The following is an 18,959-nucleotide window of genomic DNA, read 5'->3' on the forward strand; positions in this document are numbered from 1 at the left end:
GATAGGAGTGAAGTGGAGATGAAGCTGCAGCTGGCCCTGGAGGATTCCTCCAGGCAGGTGGGTGCAGAGGTGCCCGTCAGCTTACTTGTTCCTTAGCTGCTGGGTCCACTTCAGGCAACAAGTGCCCTAGGAGAAGCCAGGATCCCCTGCTGCTCCCAGGAGTTGGAGCTGAATCCCTGGCCAGGCTGGGGGGGTCTAACCACATCAGCACCCCCAGGAAGCCCTGAGGCAGGCCACATAGCTTAACATAGGTCCTTTGCCTGAAGCCCTTTTCTCCTCTGGTGCTGGAGGGCTCTTCTTCTTGTGCTGCTTCTTAGACACTGGCAAGGAGGAACGGTGCTGAGAAGAGCATGCCACACTGATGCTGAGGTACTCGGTATGGGGTACGAGTGGGAGGGCTCTAACACAGGACGAAGTGCAGCCTCCATGTGGAGGGCCCTCAAGAGGATGTCCTGCTCCTTTTGGGGTCTACGGCAAAATTTTTTGCAGATTCAGCACTTGTCCTTTCTATGGGACTCTCCCAAGCACTTCAAAAAGCTGTCGTGGGGGTCACTAATAGACATCAGCCTGTTGCACGATGATCATGGTTTGAAGCTGGGGTAACAGGGCATGCCCCACTCTGAGGTGAAGTCCCAGCAGGGACCCAACTATCAAAACAAATCTGACCCTTAACTTAATGGCTAAGTACCTACAAACTATATACAAAGAAGAGAGACAATGGGCTAAAGAACCACTAATGCGCTCGCAATGCAAGACGAGGCGCTCCGACCAACCGTCACAGGCGGTAATAAGAAACTGAGAGGGCACAGGGTCAGCGGTACCTAATATACCAGGGCGTGGACTCAAGGGGGTGCCACAGCTGACTCTATGGATATTGCTAAGGTAAAAATATCTGACGACTGTGAACGTGGATGTGCACACACCTAGAATGGAATCTACATGACTCAAAGAATAATGATATTTGCTAACATATATAGGCCACCTGAGGTCTAGACTTTTCAAACATTTAAGCAGGTGTGCAACACCACTGATATCAGAAGGCAGAGCCTCAACTGTATAAATGGTCATAGTTCCAGTGCTATAACAATTTACGCCAGCCTGTTCCCAGAAGTCTATGCAGTAACTATCCTATCTTCTGCAATGTACCTCCATTAGGTATGTAACTTAGATATGCTGTCTGTTTAGTGCACATAAAGTAGCTTTTTAGTTAGGTGAAACTCAAGGATGAAGTAGCTGAGGAAGACTGCATTGTTGGTTGAAAACAAATTGTAATAGTATTTGGCTGCTGACTACACGCTTCAGAGGGTCATGTAAAAAAGATGCCCAATTATCCCAGACTATTACAGTAATGAAATCAGTGAATGCATTCCAGAATAAAAATAAATAAAATGCTACATGTGTACTAAAAGTTATAGAAAAATATTGTGTACTATTTTGTATTTCAGTAAAGCGATAATTAATTTTAGACTGTACTGTAATGCATAGGCACAAGGGGACAAAATTAGTTTGCCTGCAGATAATTTAAACACAAAGGTAATCATCATACTAAAAAGACAGCCCATATACAGGCTCTGATCCTGTAATCAAATCCTACATCTGCCCCTATCTTGCAGAGCGGAGATGGTACTCCTCTCAAACTGTGGTGGAAATAGTTCACCATGGCAAAATCTCTCAGCTAGTCAGTGCCAAATATCACTGTCAAAGATTTGGTGAATGCTCATGACAAAGCTCCTAGATGAATGGGTAGATCTCTGTAGTCAACTTCATCTTCTAGAAAGCTGAGTGCTCTGAACAAGTCCAAGTTGGTGCAGGAGAACTTCTATGGCTACTTTAAGGAAACTTTTCCATTTCCTAATGTCCAGATTGGGCCAAAATCATCCTGCTACCTTTGGAATTGGAAAGTATTTGCAGCATACAAATACCAGGCGGCTTAGTTAGGAGGGGATAATGATTACTCTCTACATAGTGAATCCTCATTTTTTTTGTAGGGCCCCTCAGGTCACTATTTTCTTGAGTCAAGCTGAACTCAGCTGCTCTGAAGAGTATTCCAAATGCCTGTGTCACTGTTGGTTCGGAGATAGAATTCTCTGATTTGCCTTCTCTCACTCCTAACAAGAACATATGATGACAATTTTGACAGGGTTTTCCAAATGTCTAAACAAGTTCTAAGCACAGGCAGAGAGCTCTTTGCCATCTTTGGGACTGAGAGAAGCAAGAAATTTCAGATTAATAGAAGTTTTGCAGAAAGTTGTAAGGTATCTGATAAGAGCTTGTAATGGATTTGCCTCAGTGTAACCATAGTGTTCGTCTCCGAACACACACACACACAATCTCTCTCTCTCTCTATTGTTGTGAATATTATTTGGGCAACACATAATAAAATAGTTAGATCTACAATGAAAAAGCTTTTCCCTTTAGAAATGTATTCTTTTCTTAAAAGATGGCTATTCCCTTTGAGTTTAACTAACCGTTCTTACTATAAATTACTAGTGTTAAAATACAGTTATTATGCACACTGAAGTTCTTAAATGTGCATCAGGTCTCCTCTTGACTGAAGAAATTGTTCTCTAGATGTTATTGTTTATAGCCATCTACTATTATATATGAATAGCTGGAGTAAACCTCAAGCAGCTGCTATTTGTAAAGGTTTTTATTAGTGTTTTTATATGAACAACTATTTTCTACTAGAAATTTAGCTATTGTCCCAAATGCAAAATTTCATTCATTGCAACTAAAATATTAGTAACATTTGGTAGAGAGTCTTTAGAATTATTTTTGATTTTCTAAGGCCTCATGTATACAGGAGGTTGTATCACTTTTAAAAAAATGATTTAGTAAAACCATTGTAAAAGGCCATGTGTACACTCTTCATTCAGTTTGAGAGGCTTATTTAGCTTAACCCTGTTCCACTCAATTTGAGCGAAACTGAAATAACCTTAGTTTAAACCACAGTAGGTGCCACGCAGCCTTTCACACTGGTTTAGTTAAACTGGTTTAAAAAAAAATCACACCTTAAATTAAAGCGATGCTTCTTTCTTGAGTGGATGAACCCTAAGCTTTTGCACTCTTGTGAGTCCATTAATCTTACTGCCACTTAAATAATATTGTGAACCAACTACTCCATGTTTAGTGTAGCTTTTTCGTAATTTGAAAGGGATATGTCAGTGAATATATTAAAAATACAATAAGTCATCCTTAGTGTAATCAATGGAGTTACACCAGGGATAAATTTGTCCCACTAGAGTTTAACTTACACAAAATGTATTTTAAATATATTCCATATTACGAAGTCCCAAGTTATTTCTTCGGAAATTTTAAAGTCTAAATCTGCTATGTTGTGCAAAACTGAACATAGTGATACAGGTTCACTCACACTGAGAGTCACCCAAAGATCACAAGCTGTAGCAGGAACTCTGGCATAAAGCAATGTCTGTATGCAGAAACTTCCACATGATGTTAAAATGCAAAACAGTAATATGACAGTAACATAATAACAAAGTAGTCCAAAGTTTTAAAATAAAGTTCTTTTATTTCAAAATAGTGTTTCACAATTACACAGATCCAGTTAATATAAAATACAAATAGTAACTTACCAATTTGTAAAAAACAGGGCCAGTTTGCAGAATTATAAACTATAAAACTGAAACACTGTGAATGTCCACCAGAAATTTTACAAACTTGACAAGTACTGATTTTTTATTTAAACTACATTTTCACATTGTCTACTTTTAGTTCTGCTTGTTTTTATTACACAAGATGCTCATAAGAATGCCTACAGAGCGGACATAACAAAAGAGAATTTTAAGAATATAAATATAAAAAAGAAGTTATTTAAACTACTCACTAATATTCTCTGCTGCAGAGATAAATATTACAAAAGTGCTAATATTTCTATGACAGAGTAGCAGAATAGATTTAAATGTTAAATCATACAGTTAAAATTTTCAGAATTAAATCTGCAATAATCTGATGATAGTTCCAAGTCATTGGCAGGCTTTATATGTCCTATAACCTGCCAGTATTTCCACTTCCCAATATTTCACAAATCAAGTGGGCACAAGAGAAGTATTAAAATTAGGTATATATAAATATCCAGATTCTGATTATATATAAATTATAAACAGAGCTCTTCTTGGTTTTGGTTTAACAATATGGGAACTATACTCTTCAGAAAAAAGAATGAAAAGTAAAGTATCCTACAAGCAGAAACATTTGTGTGTATAACAATTTAAGTGAACAAACAAACCTTAAACTATGAAAAAGTAGTTTGCATAGACCATAATTGTTTGCCCATCTATAGCAGCCTGTGGCATAGTAATTTATTTTCAAGAGCAATACTAAACAATTCTTAAAATTTAATATTTACTAAAAGCTTAATAATGCAGATGTTCAGTTTTCCAGAAACCTATAAACCAAAATGTGACTCCTCTGGCACAAGGAGAAGACATAGGAAGCCCTTCTCCCCTGACTCACAAGCGCATTCAAAACAAGGGACAGCCATAGCTTATTTGGCTCTGCTAAGCAACACGGGACGGGACAGCTAACACAGTCTTCAGTGGAATGTGGTCCCAGAGAACATTTCCCCAACACCACTGTGGTGACATCCACCAACGTTGTGCTGGGGGAAGGTGCAGCAAGTCCCACTGCTCACTGTGATGCCCCCAGTTTCCCCAGAGGCGTTATATCTTACAAAGGCAAAACACCTCCAGGCACTGCCACTCAGCCAGCATGCCTCTTCCCCCCGTCCCAGTGTGGTTCACACTCTAAGGAGTCATAAATAAGCCCCATAGGCCTGATTCTAAGCTCAGTGATTTTATCAATTTAACTATATAGTTTTTTAGTATAGTGTCCATTACCATAATAGCTGAGCACTTCCTTAATGAAGTTACACCACTGGAAAATGCTGACAGTGGAGAAACACCTGGTTCACCTTAATGTGAGATCAGAATCTGGATTTATCTATGCAGCAAAAACAGATGGGAATAGTTACTGTAGTTACTGTCAAAAATGGATAAAGATACCTGCTGAATAAATTTGCATTGAACTGGAATATACCACAATCCTGGAGAGGTCAAGGCAGAAGGAAACACCTCCCTGGTTCAACAGAATTGTGAAAGATACAGCTATTTTAAGGTTATCATTTTCCATAGAATCATAGATTATTAGGGTTGGAAGGGACCTCAGAAGATCATCTAGTCCAACCCCCTCTTCAAAGCAGGACCAATTCCCAATTAAATCCCCAAATGGCCCCCTGAAGGACTGAACTCACAACCCTGGGTTTAGCAGGCCAATGCTCAAACCACTGAGCTCTCTCTCCCTACCCCCTGTGGGGAGAACTCACAATAGTAAGCACTACTAGTCAGTGTTCGCAGAACCAGGCCCTAGGTAAGAACAATGTGTTGACAGCGAATTTCACATTTCCATGCTCTTTCAGGTTTGTCACATTTGCATAAATTGAAAAGAACTGTTTTAGGGTCAATTCACTTTAAGGAAATGTGATATTACCCATCAAGGACTGTTGTAGTGAGACCTAAATCAACTAGGACCAACAAACTACAAACAGGAAATATGGAGTCTAGATAGCAAAGTTAAACATGTGAGATCAAGACGTACAGGTAGTTTACATAACAGAACAAATGAGGCAGAGGTATTGAGGGGAGGAACTAGCAGATGGTAAGGTAAATGGGCACCATTATTTCCCAAAATCTGGAAATTGTGTAATCAAATTGGGCCAGAATCTGTTCTCAATTATACTGAGAAAATCTAGATTTACATGGTGTAATTAAGAGAAAAATTTGGCCCATTGAATCCTATGTGTTTTTAAAAGCCATTACTATAGTTCCTTCTGTTTTAAAGAGACACTGTTAGCTTAAAAGTAACTATTTGAAAATTCTTTACATACTGTTTATAAGTAACACTTAAAAGAACCAATATTTGAGAATAAGATATTTCATAAGTTTACTTTCTGCAAATGATAGTACTTCCCGCCTAGTTGGTTTCACTATTTTCTCTGACTGCTCATTCCCCCTATTTGTGTGGTCTTTCCTACAGCAGAGGAAGTGGGTGGCAGAGGAGGGGGGAGAAAATTAAATTAGGAAATATGGTTGTAAAGCCACAAAAACTGGTTGGTTTAGAATCTGAAATTATTTTTGATGATATTCCTTTAAAAAACTAGAGTGATTTTGACTATCTAGTCCAACTGAGAAATGGTATGTTTCATGTTTACCTAGGCTTTCAAAACCTTGTTCTAAAATTGATCATTTCAAGTAACATTAATACTGAAGGGAACTACAGGTCCCATATAAAAAGTTTCTTCTGGTTTGGAAGACAGTGGGTGAAATCCTGACCCTTTTAAAGTCAATGACAAAACTCTCACTGACTTAATATGCCTGGAATTTCACCTATTACCAGTATTCACCCTTATAAGTACAGGGAATCTCTCTCAAACCAATGGAATATTTCAAAAGAGAAGAAACATTTCAATGTGACCACTGCACCAAGACCAATTGTAGATTCCCATTGCATATTTTAAATTCACTTTAAAATATAATAGGCCAGGGTTACTTCAAACCATAAAAGGTTGAAATAAAGACATTTTGCTTTCAAGACTTCCTGCAAAAGTGTGTTAGGAATGGAAGACAATTAAAGCATTTAAGCATTAAAGTAGGTGAGGGGGAAATATTTAGGCTACTTTGCAGTCTTTTCTCTGGCCAAAACCTTTGCTATTTTAACCAAGAAAGGCCTGTTGCATCAGGCCTTTAAGTTGATTGCAGCCAACTGTCCCATTTGCAAAGCCAAAAGAGGGTTGGAAAGTAACCAGAATTTCACATACTAAACCATGAAACATTTGTTAGCGTACAGGTTTTTTGTTTTCTCTAAAGAATCTTTAAACACAGCAAGTTAACAGTGCAAATACTAGGTTACTGTGTGAGACTCTTACCTTATTTATCTTCAAAAGTATTTTAAAAAGCTCTCCAGTTTTTAAACAGAATTTAAAAAAAAAAGAGATACAAATATTTCATGTTGGGAAACAAATCCCACAGCATTCCATACAGATTTCCAAGCAGTCTGATGATTCGCAACAAGTGTCCATTATGCCACAATCCATGTCACATGGGCAGTTACAGTCATCCCCCATTTCATCCCCACAGCAACAACAGCAGGTCTCCGATGTACAGATGCCACAGGAAGCTTGTCCCAGAACAATATTACAGAGGGTGAGAAACTCACAAAACAAGCAAGCCAGGATACAGTGAACACAGCAATCTTCGGAAGTACCAGTTTTGTAGTGCGCCGCATATTAAAAAAAAAAAAAAAAAAAAAAAAAAAAAAAAAGGACAAATCAGTATTACATTTTATGTGCAAATATGTCACATAATAATTACTAGCACTGCTTTAAAATCGGCAAAGCTTCCCCTCCCTTACAACATAAAGTTCAAATTTTGTGTCCTCCTCTTCAAGGTCACAATACAGCCAGCTTAAATCTTGGATCTCATCTTCTACGTCTCCCTCCATTAGTCAATTATGCTAGCCTCAATGCCAGACTGCAAGTCCTTTCTCTACTCTTGATTTCACATTACCCTCTGCATCTCTCTATCATCTCCTCATTCAAATTTGTCTTCAGACTCACTTCTTCCACAACACCCATAAATTACCAGATTATGAAAGAAATATCCAGGTTATCTAAAGTGACTGCTTCCTTTTGGTCCACCTTTGCACCTGTCTTCTAGATTGTAAACTCACCATATTTTATATCTGTGCCCGATGTGGTACCAACCATAGAGCTGGCATATGAACATGTTAGTTTCTTGTTGCAGGATCAGTTTGTGTGGCAAAGGTACAATACAATTTCTGCATTGTTTACTTTTACTGTTCATACTATATTGGGAACCTTTGTTACTTGTAATTTATAGTTGTGTGACTAAGGACGGGAGAACTGGTGCTGGGGGAAAGAATGGAATTAAGAACCATACCTCAACCCACATTTCAAGTCAAATCAAACCCACCTATTTTGAGAATTACCTTCATGAGACATAATTCATAAGAGAAACAAAATCTCAGGAGACAAAATAAAAAACAGAACACTGAGACTTTATGAATTGAAAGTTGGTCACAGCTGCCTATAATTTATGCATAAATTATGTGCTTGCTTGTTTTGTTGATATTTATGGAAAAAAGTAGTTATAGCAAAGGAGATGCCATCACAGCATGAAGATCTTGTTTTCTCTGTGATATCAGGCTAATCTCAAAAACAGCCATATCAACATGCCATATATACATCTACATTTTCAACAATGAAAAAGAAATCTGTTCTGATCCCACATTTTAAATTATCCCTCTGCACAATTCTCTTATTAGTCTTAGATTTAATTAATTTTTAAAGCTAACTGGAAATTAGAACTAAACCTGAACTGAAATATCCTGCTGTCATAGGCACTGGTAACTCACACATGGTAAATGAGAAAGTGCACTCGAGTAGTACCCCACACATTATCAGTTGGAGAGATGGCACCCAAACAATGAATACATGAAATCACATCAAATAATTGTCATTGATATTTTGCTCTAATTCTATGATAAAGGATAGGGAAACACACAAAGATTGGAAGAATAGCAAAGCATTGAGCAATGAGAATAAAATTATAGTATTGAGGCATACATTTATCAGATTTTCATCAAAAACAATGCAAAGGAAACCCAGTTACATACAGTATGTTCTGAAATGCTCAGCAGAACCCCCTCCCCAGATATAGCTGCATATATCATGCACACAAGTTTAATTTTGTGTTCCTCATTCAGCAACAGATATTATTTGGGGAGGAGGATATTTAAATTGTGAGAGACAGGAATACTTAGAACACAAATGAAAATTTTAAAGTTGCAAGACTTTTTCCAGCAAAAGGTCACTATAGGGTAACATCTTTAAAGCTGTGGAATATTTGTTGTAAGGAACGAATGGTTCACTTGGACACAAAACAAATCTGATCAGAGTGGGTAATCAGTTTTGAAAATTAGACAGACTAAAATCTAAATTAGATTAACAATATTTATAACTCAATCGAGAAAATATAGTCCAAGTGGTTTTTCTACTGGTACACTTGTAAGTTAGTTTGTCCTTTCAAAAACATTTGATGCCAAACTGCTTAGCTACTGATAAATAGTTATTGCAAGGTGATTTTCATGCTAACCTACAAATGTAACCAGAGGCAATAGTGATGACAATATAGTGCTCAAGAATACAGTTACAATTTTAGATGCTTGCTTATAGGCCATGTCACATTTTTGAAAGGCTTTATGTAAAAACTTGACCAAACTATATCTGTGAAGTCCAGATGTGGTAAAATAAATGAGCTTACTAACTTATTTATAGTAGGCAACGTCCATACCGATGTACTAACTTTGGACGAAATCTTAAGTCAGTGTACGTACTAAAGATACATCTACACTGTAAGTAAAGGTGTGATTGTAAGCACATCCATGCTATCTTTAATTTAGCCCAACTCAGAAACCTGAGTACCTACTCAGAGTTCCTGGCGAGCTTGTACTGGCGCAGCTAACCCATGCCAAAGCCCATACTGCCAATCACATCTTCATTTGCAGCATAGATATACCCTGAGTGATTGTGATCAAGCAAGACTTATGGGTCTTTACACACATTTAATATCTGAGAAACTAAAATGATAAATGTATATTTTTGAAATTAAAGGCCAATCAGAATTTTTGGTAGGAAACAGCAAAGCTGCAGTTCTCATGTTTAAAAAATAAATGAATGAGGTGATTTTCATTGAGCCAGCTGACCCAGGAAAGCCAGGAAAGTGTTGACAAGAGGATTATCAGTTGCAGTAGGCAAGAACATTGTCATCTGCATACATAAATATCTTAGGTTAGGTGCAGTACTTAAGCCAAGAAATGAATTTATATAAATAATGAATAGAAGTGGCCCAGAATAAACCCTCAAGATGCAGTAAAGCCAGAGAGCAAGCGAGAAAAACAAAACAACTTTCTCAGAAATTCCTTATCATTGTGTGGGAAGGAGAACTGGAAGAGGCAAATGATGATAAGCTTCAGCAGTTTTTTTTTTTTAAACCAACAACAATGCTTATGTCTGTTAAAGTGGCTTCTTTATAAGAAAAAAACCCTATACCTATATCAGTGACCTTTCTCCAAAACTCAGCAGATATGTGAAATGAAGTTGGGAAATATTAGCTGAGTGAAGATGACCCAAAGCCACACTGATGGTGATTAATTAGCTTGTTGTCATGGAGATGTTAGATTTGTTCAGGTACAATTTCCTCTCTGATTTTTGATGTAAAGGAACTAGAGGTAGAAGACAACAGTCACAGGAGTCTAAGGAGTGTCCACATTTGAGAAACTGGAGTTATTTTTTACTATTCTCTACCCTCAAGACAGGCAGATAGACAGAGGTTAATAATGCAAGAAAACTGGTGTGTAGAACACAGAATTTGTTAACAAAGCATCAACAAAATCAAAATCTAATGATTTTGAGTAACTGCAGGACATTTCACAATTGTCACACAGAGAGATAAAGACCAAAATAAAGAAACACATACACTGATCTTCATCACTGCCTCCTTTTCCGACGATGTGTAAATCAGAGACAGAAGCAGGCAGACACACAAACTCATGATATAGCACAACATTGATATACTGGCTTTTAAAGCAAGAGGCAAAACTCACTAGAGTCTACTTTTCAGTTCTCAGTGTAGTGAAAGACAGTCCGTGGAATCTGCGAAGCTTTCCATTATGTAGATATTTACTGAAGCAGACCAATTGCGTTGGTCTAAATAAAGCTACTTCACTCTTGGCTAATTATCAAAGGCCAAAGCTATCCATGTATGCTCAATTACACAAAGAAATGATGCACTACTAATTTTGGCTGATGGTTCTATTATGGGTGTCACTATGGATGTTTTTTCTTTCATCTCTTCTTCACAGGAGTGAAGCAGAAACTTATGCACATACTGTTTATTCTGATTTACGCTGCCCTGATAGCAAACTCACACATTCTCCACTCAGAAGATATTTTGTTTCCTATGGGGTTTATTTAGCCTACATAAATTTCAGAGAATGAAAAGAAAAAAGGCATAACATCTGTGTTACTTTCCTTATCCTTTCAGTGACCAGTGACTCATCTGTATGATGAACAAAAATTTTGGGCCATGTTTCAAGGGCAAAGTTGAAACATTAATGAAACTTTTTTCCCTCTGTGCTACTGATTTTACATCTGGACTCTGAACAGCTGTTGGACTAGAAGATTACACAATATGTTGTGATGGGCAAGTTATCGTCACCACATCCACCCAACGTCAGATTTTGGGTGACTCTCAGTAGTTTCTCCAAAATCCCTACACTTTGGTTGGTGCCAAAGGTACTACAGACCTGGAGGTTATGTTGAACAGAACACACTAATAAGAGTGGGGTTCCAGTTGTATTAATTTAGATGGAATATATGGATCAGAGGTATTAACATAACCAAGTCACTGTCCAACATTAAACAACTTTAAACAAGGTTCAGGATTTGGTACACAGAGACCTCAGCCTGCTTAGTACCATGGCAAGCAAAGTATTAGAAATCCTTTCAACCTTTTATGAAAGATACAAAAAAGGAAGGAAAAGCAGTTAAAGCATTTGAATGTAAAGCATTGAATAAAGTTTTCATTTTAGCAACTTTCTTTGCTCCCTCTCCCTTTAGCTGGGGAGCATTTTTAGAAGGGAAAATTCTCTTGTCAGTCTCTTAGATGGCATTAAAGATAACCATACTTTGGGGGAAAAGAGAAGTTTGTAGAGATAGTTTGTAGCGAGCTGTTGTTAAAGTCTGATCTGTTTCATAGAAGACAAAAGACAAACACTTGCAAAAGGAGAGAGAAAAAACCCGGAAAGATAGAAATGCAGCTTCTGTCTCTGGTGTTGTCTCCCACGTGCAACCTCACTGTTGGAAAAAAGAGACAGATTGGAAAGAGAAGAAATAAAGTAGGGAATTAAAAAGGGGAGGCACAAGAAAGAGACAAGTCTCACATTCAAAGTGATATCTGGGATTTAGCCAAAGCCATTGGAGGCAGTGATGTCGCCTGGCTCCCCACTCTCTGGCCCAGTTTGGCAGGACAATTTTCAGAATCAGGATGACAAAGATTTGGGGCCCCAGAGACAGTAGAGTAGCAGCCATGATGGCGAAGCTCATTCCAATAGCCACATTTTTCCACCCAGTCTCTTTCTTTAAGGACCCACAATTTTGGTTCACTGATGTGACTCACACACAGTTCTTGTTTACCAGGCATGATCTTAACACAGTCCTTCAGTTATATCAGTAGGACTTTTTGTTGGGACTAATTCAGTCTGTCTCGCTTTTGTAGTTTTCTCATCAATGTTTGTTGTTATAGATTATTGTGACATCTTATGAATTTACATTCACTTCTTACAGCTGAGCTCATAATTAGGGTAAATTTGTAGGCACAATTATTGCGACATCCCATCTAAGCATGTCATTAGACAGTATTTCTTAGCTTCTTTAAAATGGAGACCGACAGAGAAGTAGAGGAGACATTTCATGTTGTATTTTCTAATGGCAATAAGAAACCTTGGGTTTATAAGCACGTGCAACAGATCAATGTGGTGCAGAAACCACACACATGCCCGACTGTGGTATTAGCAGATGTAGCCTAGTTTTTCATCTCCAAAACTATAAAGTATCTCTGTCACTTGGCCTAGATGAACTCTCTCTTAGCAGATAGTAGAGGGTCCCTTATCTTCTTTGGAAGCCAGTTACTTAAAGGCAACAGGAAACACACCACAGTATATTGCACAGGATTCAGTCATAAAGGTAATTTCAGGTTTTCCAATATCCCTTTGCAGACAGTTATGTTCCCACTCCTTTCATAAGATTCAGAAACTTTTTCCCAGGCTCCAAAACCAAGTCCTTATAGATTACTTAACTAGAACATCTTGGATAAGCACAAATATTTTTGATATTACTTGTATGAAAGATTGTTTCCAATGGAGTTTATTTCCACTTACATAAAAAAACACAGCAGGTGCTTCAGATGAGTCAGAAGTGGAACACATTAAGCCAACATCTGGAACATGAGTTTCATTTTATATTCCCAAAGATGAGTGAAGATTATGGAAAAAGAATAAAGTCACCCTCCACCTCCAGGTTGCTATCTTTTTGCAACTTTTTAAACACCTATTCTTTTCTGTTGCAGAGACAGACAGTCTTCTTCATACTGTAATACAAAGTAGGGCTGCTGGACCTAAAACTGTCTCCTAATAATCCACAGAAGCCAAAGGTTTGAACTAAAGCCACTGTTCACCTCAGTGACATGCTAACTTCAACAATCTATTTCTTTGGGCAGAAAAACTCTCCCTTCATTCATCCATTTTTAAAAATCGGACATTTCCTAACATAGTGTAGGCTGGAGAAACTGGGGTCTGCACTGTCACAATAGCATTACTTAGTTCTTCATCTTCCAGTTTCCCATCCCACATACCAGTGACCCTTTCCCATAAACCAAGATATATTTGCCTTAAAGTTAATAGTGAAGGATTTTTGGTAAAGGATTTTCCTCTATTTTTGATCAGGGTAGAAATTGCTCTATAACAGACTGTCAGAGAGCTGGGCAACAGCAACTCTACAGCACTCTGATCACTGTATCACCAATTAAATCACCCATAGTAAGCTGGGCAGGCAAAGATAGATTGGAATGGCCTGGAGAGAGTTAAAGTGCTTAAATTATCCCATTAGCCCAGGGAGTAGAAGAAGAAACAGAAAAGAAGTAGAAAGAGGGAGGGCAGGGCAGGCAACTTTGAGAGCCAGGGCCAAGACAGATCTCAGAGGGAGAGACTTCTCTCTCCTCTCTTCTCCTCAGGCTAAATGGCTGAGGAATTATATACTATTCTATATAAGGTGCTGCACAACATTGTAAAGTTGGGAGGGGGGGAGGATTGTAAATACTGCACGTGTTGCTTACTAGCGGAGAGTCTCCAAGTGGTTTGGGTGCACAGAGGCAGACAGGAGCAAAGAGAGAGCCTTGTTACATAGACCTTTTCTCTTTCACTTTCCTACCCACGAATCTAAAACAATTTCTAATGTCTCAACATCCTTTTTAAAAGTGTGGACACCAGAACTGGACAAAGTATTTCAGTAAAGATCTCATTAATGCAATATGCAGAAGAAACACCACCTCCTTCCTCTTACTCAATATTACCCTGATCATACATCCTAGGATTGCATTTACTTTCTTTGCCTCTGCACTGGACTGGGGGCTCTTGTTCTGTTGGTTACGCACTACAACTCTTAAGCCCTTTTGAGATTCATTATTTGCCAAGATACTGTCCCCATCCTGTAAGTGTGACCTACATTCATTGTCCCTAGATGTATGAACTTGCTTCTGGCTGTATTAAAACTTCCATTACTCAAATCAACCCAGTTCACGAAGTGATCCAGATTGCTTTGTGGAAGTGACCTGTCCTTACCATTATTTACTACATCTCTATCTCGATATAACGCTGCCCTCGGGAGCCAAAAAAATCTTACCGCATTATAGGCGAAACCGCATTATAGCGAACTTGATTTGATACGCCGGAGCGTGCATCCCCCCCTCTCCCCCCGGAGCGCTGCTTTACCATGTTATATCCGAATTTGTGCTATATCAGGGTAGAAGTGTACTTCATCAATGTTACTGTCTCTTGCAAACTAGCAATGATTTTGTGTTTTCCTCCATATTGTTGAAAAGAATATTGAAGAACATTGGGCCATCCAGTGGGATGCCACAACAAACACTGCTGCTGGACAACAATTCCTCATTTATAGTTACTTTTTGAGACATATCAGTTAGTCATGTGCTACATTGATTCTGAATAGTGCTGTTTTCGTAATCAGATTATTGTGTAGTGCAAAATCTTACAGAAGACTAAGAATGATGTAGTTCCTTTATGAACCAAACTTGTAATCTTATCAAAACACAATATCAAGTTCAACCAGACCTATTTTCTAAAGCCATGTCAATTGGCATTAATTATTATACCATTCTTTAATTATTTACTAATTACATCCCGAATTAGCCTTTCCATGATTTTGCCTGGTATCAACATTAGGCTAACCAGCCTGAAGTTACCCAGATCATTCCACTGAGCTTTTGTTAACTATTAGGACACTAGAAACTTTTTTTTCCCCTCAGTCCTCTGGAACATCCTCCTGTATTTTAAGATTTCTTGGACAGCGTTCTAAAAAATCCTTGTCAGTGTCAGAGCAAATAGGTAATAAATACCATAAGCTAGTCAAGGTTCTGCAGCTCAGACAGTGCATATGCACAAAAGTTACTTTCGGTAGATTTGGCAAGAGAAGGTTAACATATAAACGTTGTACCCAACCAATACATATTTTGTAGTAGCTTAATTTGCTTATAAATGATACCTTAGGCAAATGATACAGGTTTTAAGTGCCATAATCTGTTTAACAGCTGTTTCCTTGAGAGATTTAAGGCCCAAACGGCTTCTTCCTCCCTCCCTCCCAATTATAATATTTATGCTCATTTAGTCTGGGAACAGAAACAACAATAGCTTGAATTTTCTAGAGTAAAATTTTCACAGCAAACTATTCTAAAGCAAGTCACACTGTTAAAAAAATTGCAAAATGTTGCTGAAAACTTTTGAAAAATTAATGCATTTGAGGAAATCATGATCTCCTTATGGAACCCACTATAACACCTGATCTATAACACCACTCCCCTGTCCTTATGGAACCTGTGTAAGCAAAAGAAATTCCAAATTTGTGGAGAACATTATTCATGGGAAATTATTCATAAACTTCTATCATTCTTCCAGATGAGGATGTAGAAGACTTTCTTCAAAGCTCATCAATGCTTCTTAACTTGATTGAAAGAGTGTACGGTTGAATGGCAAAGATCCAAGCTAGGTTTGGATCTGGCAGTCTTAATTTCTTATTATTCTTTTTTTTCCCAAATGAGAGGTTCATCGCTCACAATTTAGGGAGCAAAAGACCCAAAAATGAATAAAACTCAACCAGGGCTCCCACAAAAATTATATTTAACAGCAAACTTTGGTTTAAAAACAACTCTTTCTCAATTTGAACTATACTTTCTGAAGACAAATGGTCCCTTTATCAATATTTCTTTTAAGAAAGTGTTCAGTATCTTAGTGGTTGCATACATGCAGCACATTGCTGCAACTGGGTAACTCCTTAAAAAAAAAAAAAGAAAAGTAACTTTAGCTACATACAAACAGCAAGGATCTAAGTTAGGGTAAAGCCTTGCAGCCTGAACTTAACTTTCCGTAACCAAAGTTTGTCAAATCATTCCTCATTTTTAGTTATATATTTTAATGTCATTTTGTTTTTAAAGGTCACAATAATTATTATAAATAGTAGTATTAGCACAACATTTTTCATCTTCCTTATACCCATTACTCCTTCCTTATACCCAATTACTCAGTATCCAAGTTAAATATTAAAGTTTGAAACAAGCATTTATTCAGGTTGGCTTCCCTTCTGCTATCTCCACCCACTTCTTTTATTTAAACTGGGTAGATCTGTATAACAAATAGATTTTAAGAGATCCATTACATGACCATCTAAATGGCACAAGATCAGCCAAAGTTAAATTGCAGCACGTAAAGAAAAAACACACATGAAGGCTGATCTTTGCTTCTTTTGTAATACTTGACACTAACCTGTCACAAACTGACCCAATAAGCTTTCATACCAAGCAGGCAGGTCACATATGATAGAAGGTTTTCATGTCTGTAATGGTAAATAAGCTCACTTACAGAATGCTGACCTTGGTCAGCTTTTTAGCTAACTATATTCAGAGTTCAGACAACTCAAAACAAATCTCCCAAGCACTCTGCTGTCTCGCAGCAAGAATCAAAAAGGGCAAAACCGCAATCAAAGTGGCAGTTGAGGTCCTCAGCAGGGGTTTGCTCAAGGCCCATACAGAGAGATGAACAGAAGTCTCAGCAGGTGTTACAGGTCTCATGCAGATAGGAGGAGCAGACCTGGGGAAAGCCAAGGATAAACACTAAGCACTGTCAGAAAAGACAGGCCACAACCAAAGCAGCACAGCAGTCTGAGACAAACAAGAGACAAGCTGAAGAGAAGCCAGCTGAGCAAAAGTAAAATAATGATGATAATAATAATTAAATTAAATAGAGATATGGTGTACGTTTACAGAGCAGTGTACAAGAGGTAACAGCATAAACCCTGTTATCTATGTGAACAAACTCCTCTGCAGCTGCTGTGCAAACCACCTTGAAAATATTCAATATTCCTAAGCAAAATACTGAACTAAAATTTTAAAAATACAAATGGGCCACATACACAGCACAGTTCTCCCTAGTTTGGGGAAAAAATATAAAAATGCAAAACATGAGAAGACACATGATAATATAAGCATTTTAAAGCTAACAAAAGTCATTTCTCTTCTTCAGGAAAATTAAAAAGCTACCTGAAACAAACAGGCATATAACCTTGCGCAACAAAAGAAAGCTTTCACGAGGGCCCAGAATATGAGCTCTTGAAACACATAATCTGATAAGGAAAATGATCCAATTTTTAAATATTGCCAGTTTAAAGTAGATAAGGATACCTTGGAATCTGCAGTATGCCCTCCCTCTGTTTATCCTACTACCAGTACTTAGAGCTACCAAAGCTACTGCAATTGGTAGGCCCTTATCTGTAATAGGTTAGTCTGAGCCAGCTGGCCTAGCAATGGCTCCAGAATTTTCCTCTGTCATAGGATATCATGATTGGAAGAGACTTCAGGAAGCCATCTAGTCCAACTCCCTGCTCAAAGCAGGACTAATTCCCAGACAGATTTTTGCCCCAGGTCCCTAAATGGCCCCCTTTAAGGATTGAATTTACAACCCTGGGTTTAGCAGGCCAATACGCAAACCATTGAGCTATCCCTCCCCTCCTCATTCTAGAATCTAGATCAGTGTTTCTCAAACTGAAGGCACCGCTGGTGTAGGGAAAACCCCTGGCGGGCCGGGCGGGTTTTTTTTACCTGCGCGTCTGCAGGTCCAGCTGATCACGGCTCTCACTGACTGCGATTCGCCGCTGCAGGCCAATGGGAGCTGCTGGAAGCGGCAAACTGTGGCCAATAGGAACCACGATTGGCCGGACCTGCGGACAGGGTAGCCCAGCCCACCAGGGGTTTTCCCTACACAAGCAGCGACCTCAGTTTGAGAAACATTGATCTAGAGGGAGTCCTGCCGGGTTGTATACAGCACACCTCTCCCTCCAGCGTATCCTCTCTCCTCCCCTTGGTATTCTGTCATGAATAGAGGGGGACCTGGGTCCCAACCCAGGGTCCTGAAGGGGAGTTCCAGTGTCCACACCACTTGTTGGTCCACCCCAAATTGCACACCCCTGTAGATCACTTCCTAATGGGCTGTGGCTCTTCTGTTTGGGGCACAGTCACAGGCTCAGCAATATCAGTGTAGTCTGCTGGGGGACAATGTCCTCTGCTTCAGGGCCTCTCTTGGGTTCCCAGGTCAAAAGGTGTATGTTAGAGTTACCACTTTTGAAAGGAAAAAAAAAAAAAAAAAGACACCCCTCCCCCCACAAGGCAAGCCTGCTGCAACTTAACCACAAGTCAACTCCACAACTCCCCTGCCCCCTCAACAGCCAGTTATAGTATCTAGAGAGAGAACACATCTAGATAAGACTGATAACTCTATTTTTTATTTTTACACTGTGATCCCATTAATCCAAACTGTCTTGTTTGTGTGCATCATCATTGAGATTATTTTTCCCAAACTGCATTGAGTTTATATTTTACCTATACACCTGAATGTGAACGTTCTGGAACTTTATACATAAAACAAATCCATTGAATTATTTCTTGAATTTGTATTTACCATTTCATTTTGCCATTTCCAGCCATTTCTTATTTTTAATGGCAGCATCGTAGAATTCCAGACAGAAA

At 38.5% G+C, this 18,959-nt stretch overlaps 1 protein-coding gene across 4 annotated transcripts in view; it reads right to left on the reverse strand.

Moving 5' to 3' along the window:
* Positions 1-3,509: 3,509 nt before the first annotated feature.
* The window catches only part of MDFIC (MyoD family inhibitor domain containing), a 79,616-nt gene continuing 64,166 nt past the window's right edge, over positions 3,510-18,959 (reverse strand). For 2 of the 4 annotated variants that reach the window (XM_050936356.1, XM_050936357.1), the window contains one exon: positions 3,510-7,266. In XM_050936356.1, the coding sequence (XP_050792313.1) occupies positions 7,019-7,266 (248 nt within the window). In that variant the 3' untranslated portion in view covers positions 3,510-7,018. Of the gene's footprint in view, positions 7,267-15,762; positions 16,216-16,324; positions 17,029-18,959 lie in introns of those variants that run through there. The other 2 variants (XM_050936359.1, XM_050936361.1) reach the window with 2 other exon arrangements.

Source organism: Gopherus flavomarginatus, chromosome 1, assembly GCF_025201925.1.
Source record: "Gopherus flavomarginatus isolate rGopFla2 chromosome 1, rGopFla2.mat.asm, whole genome shotgun sequence".
NCBI lineage: Eukaryota > Metazoa > Chordata > Testudines > Testudinidae > Gopherus > Gopherus flavomarginatus.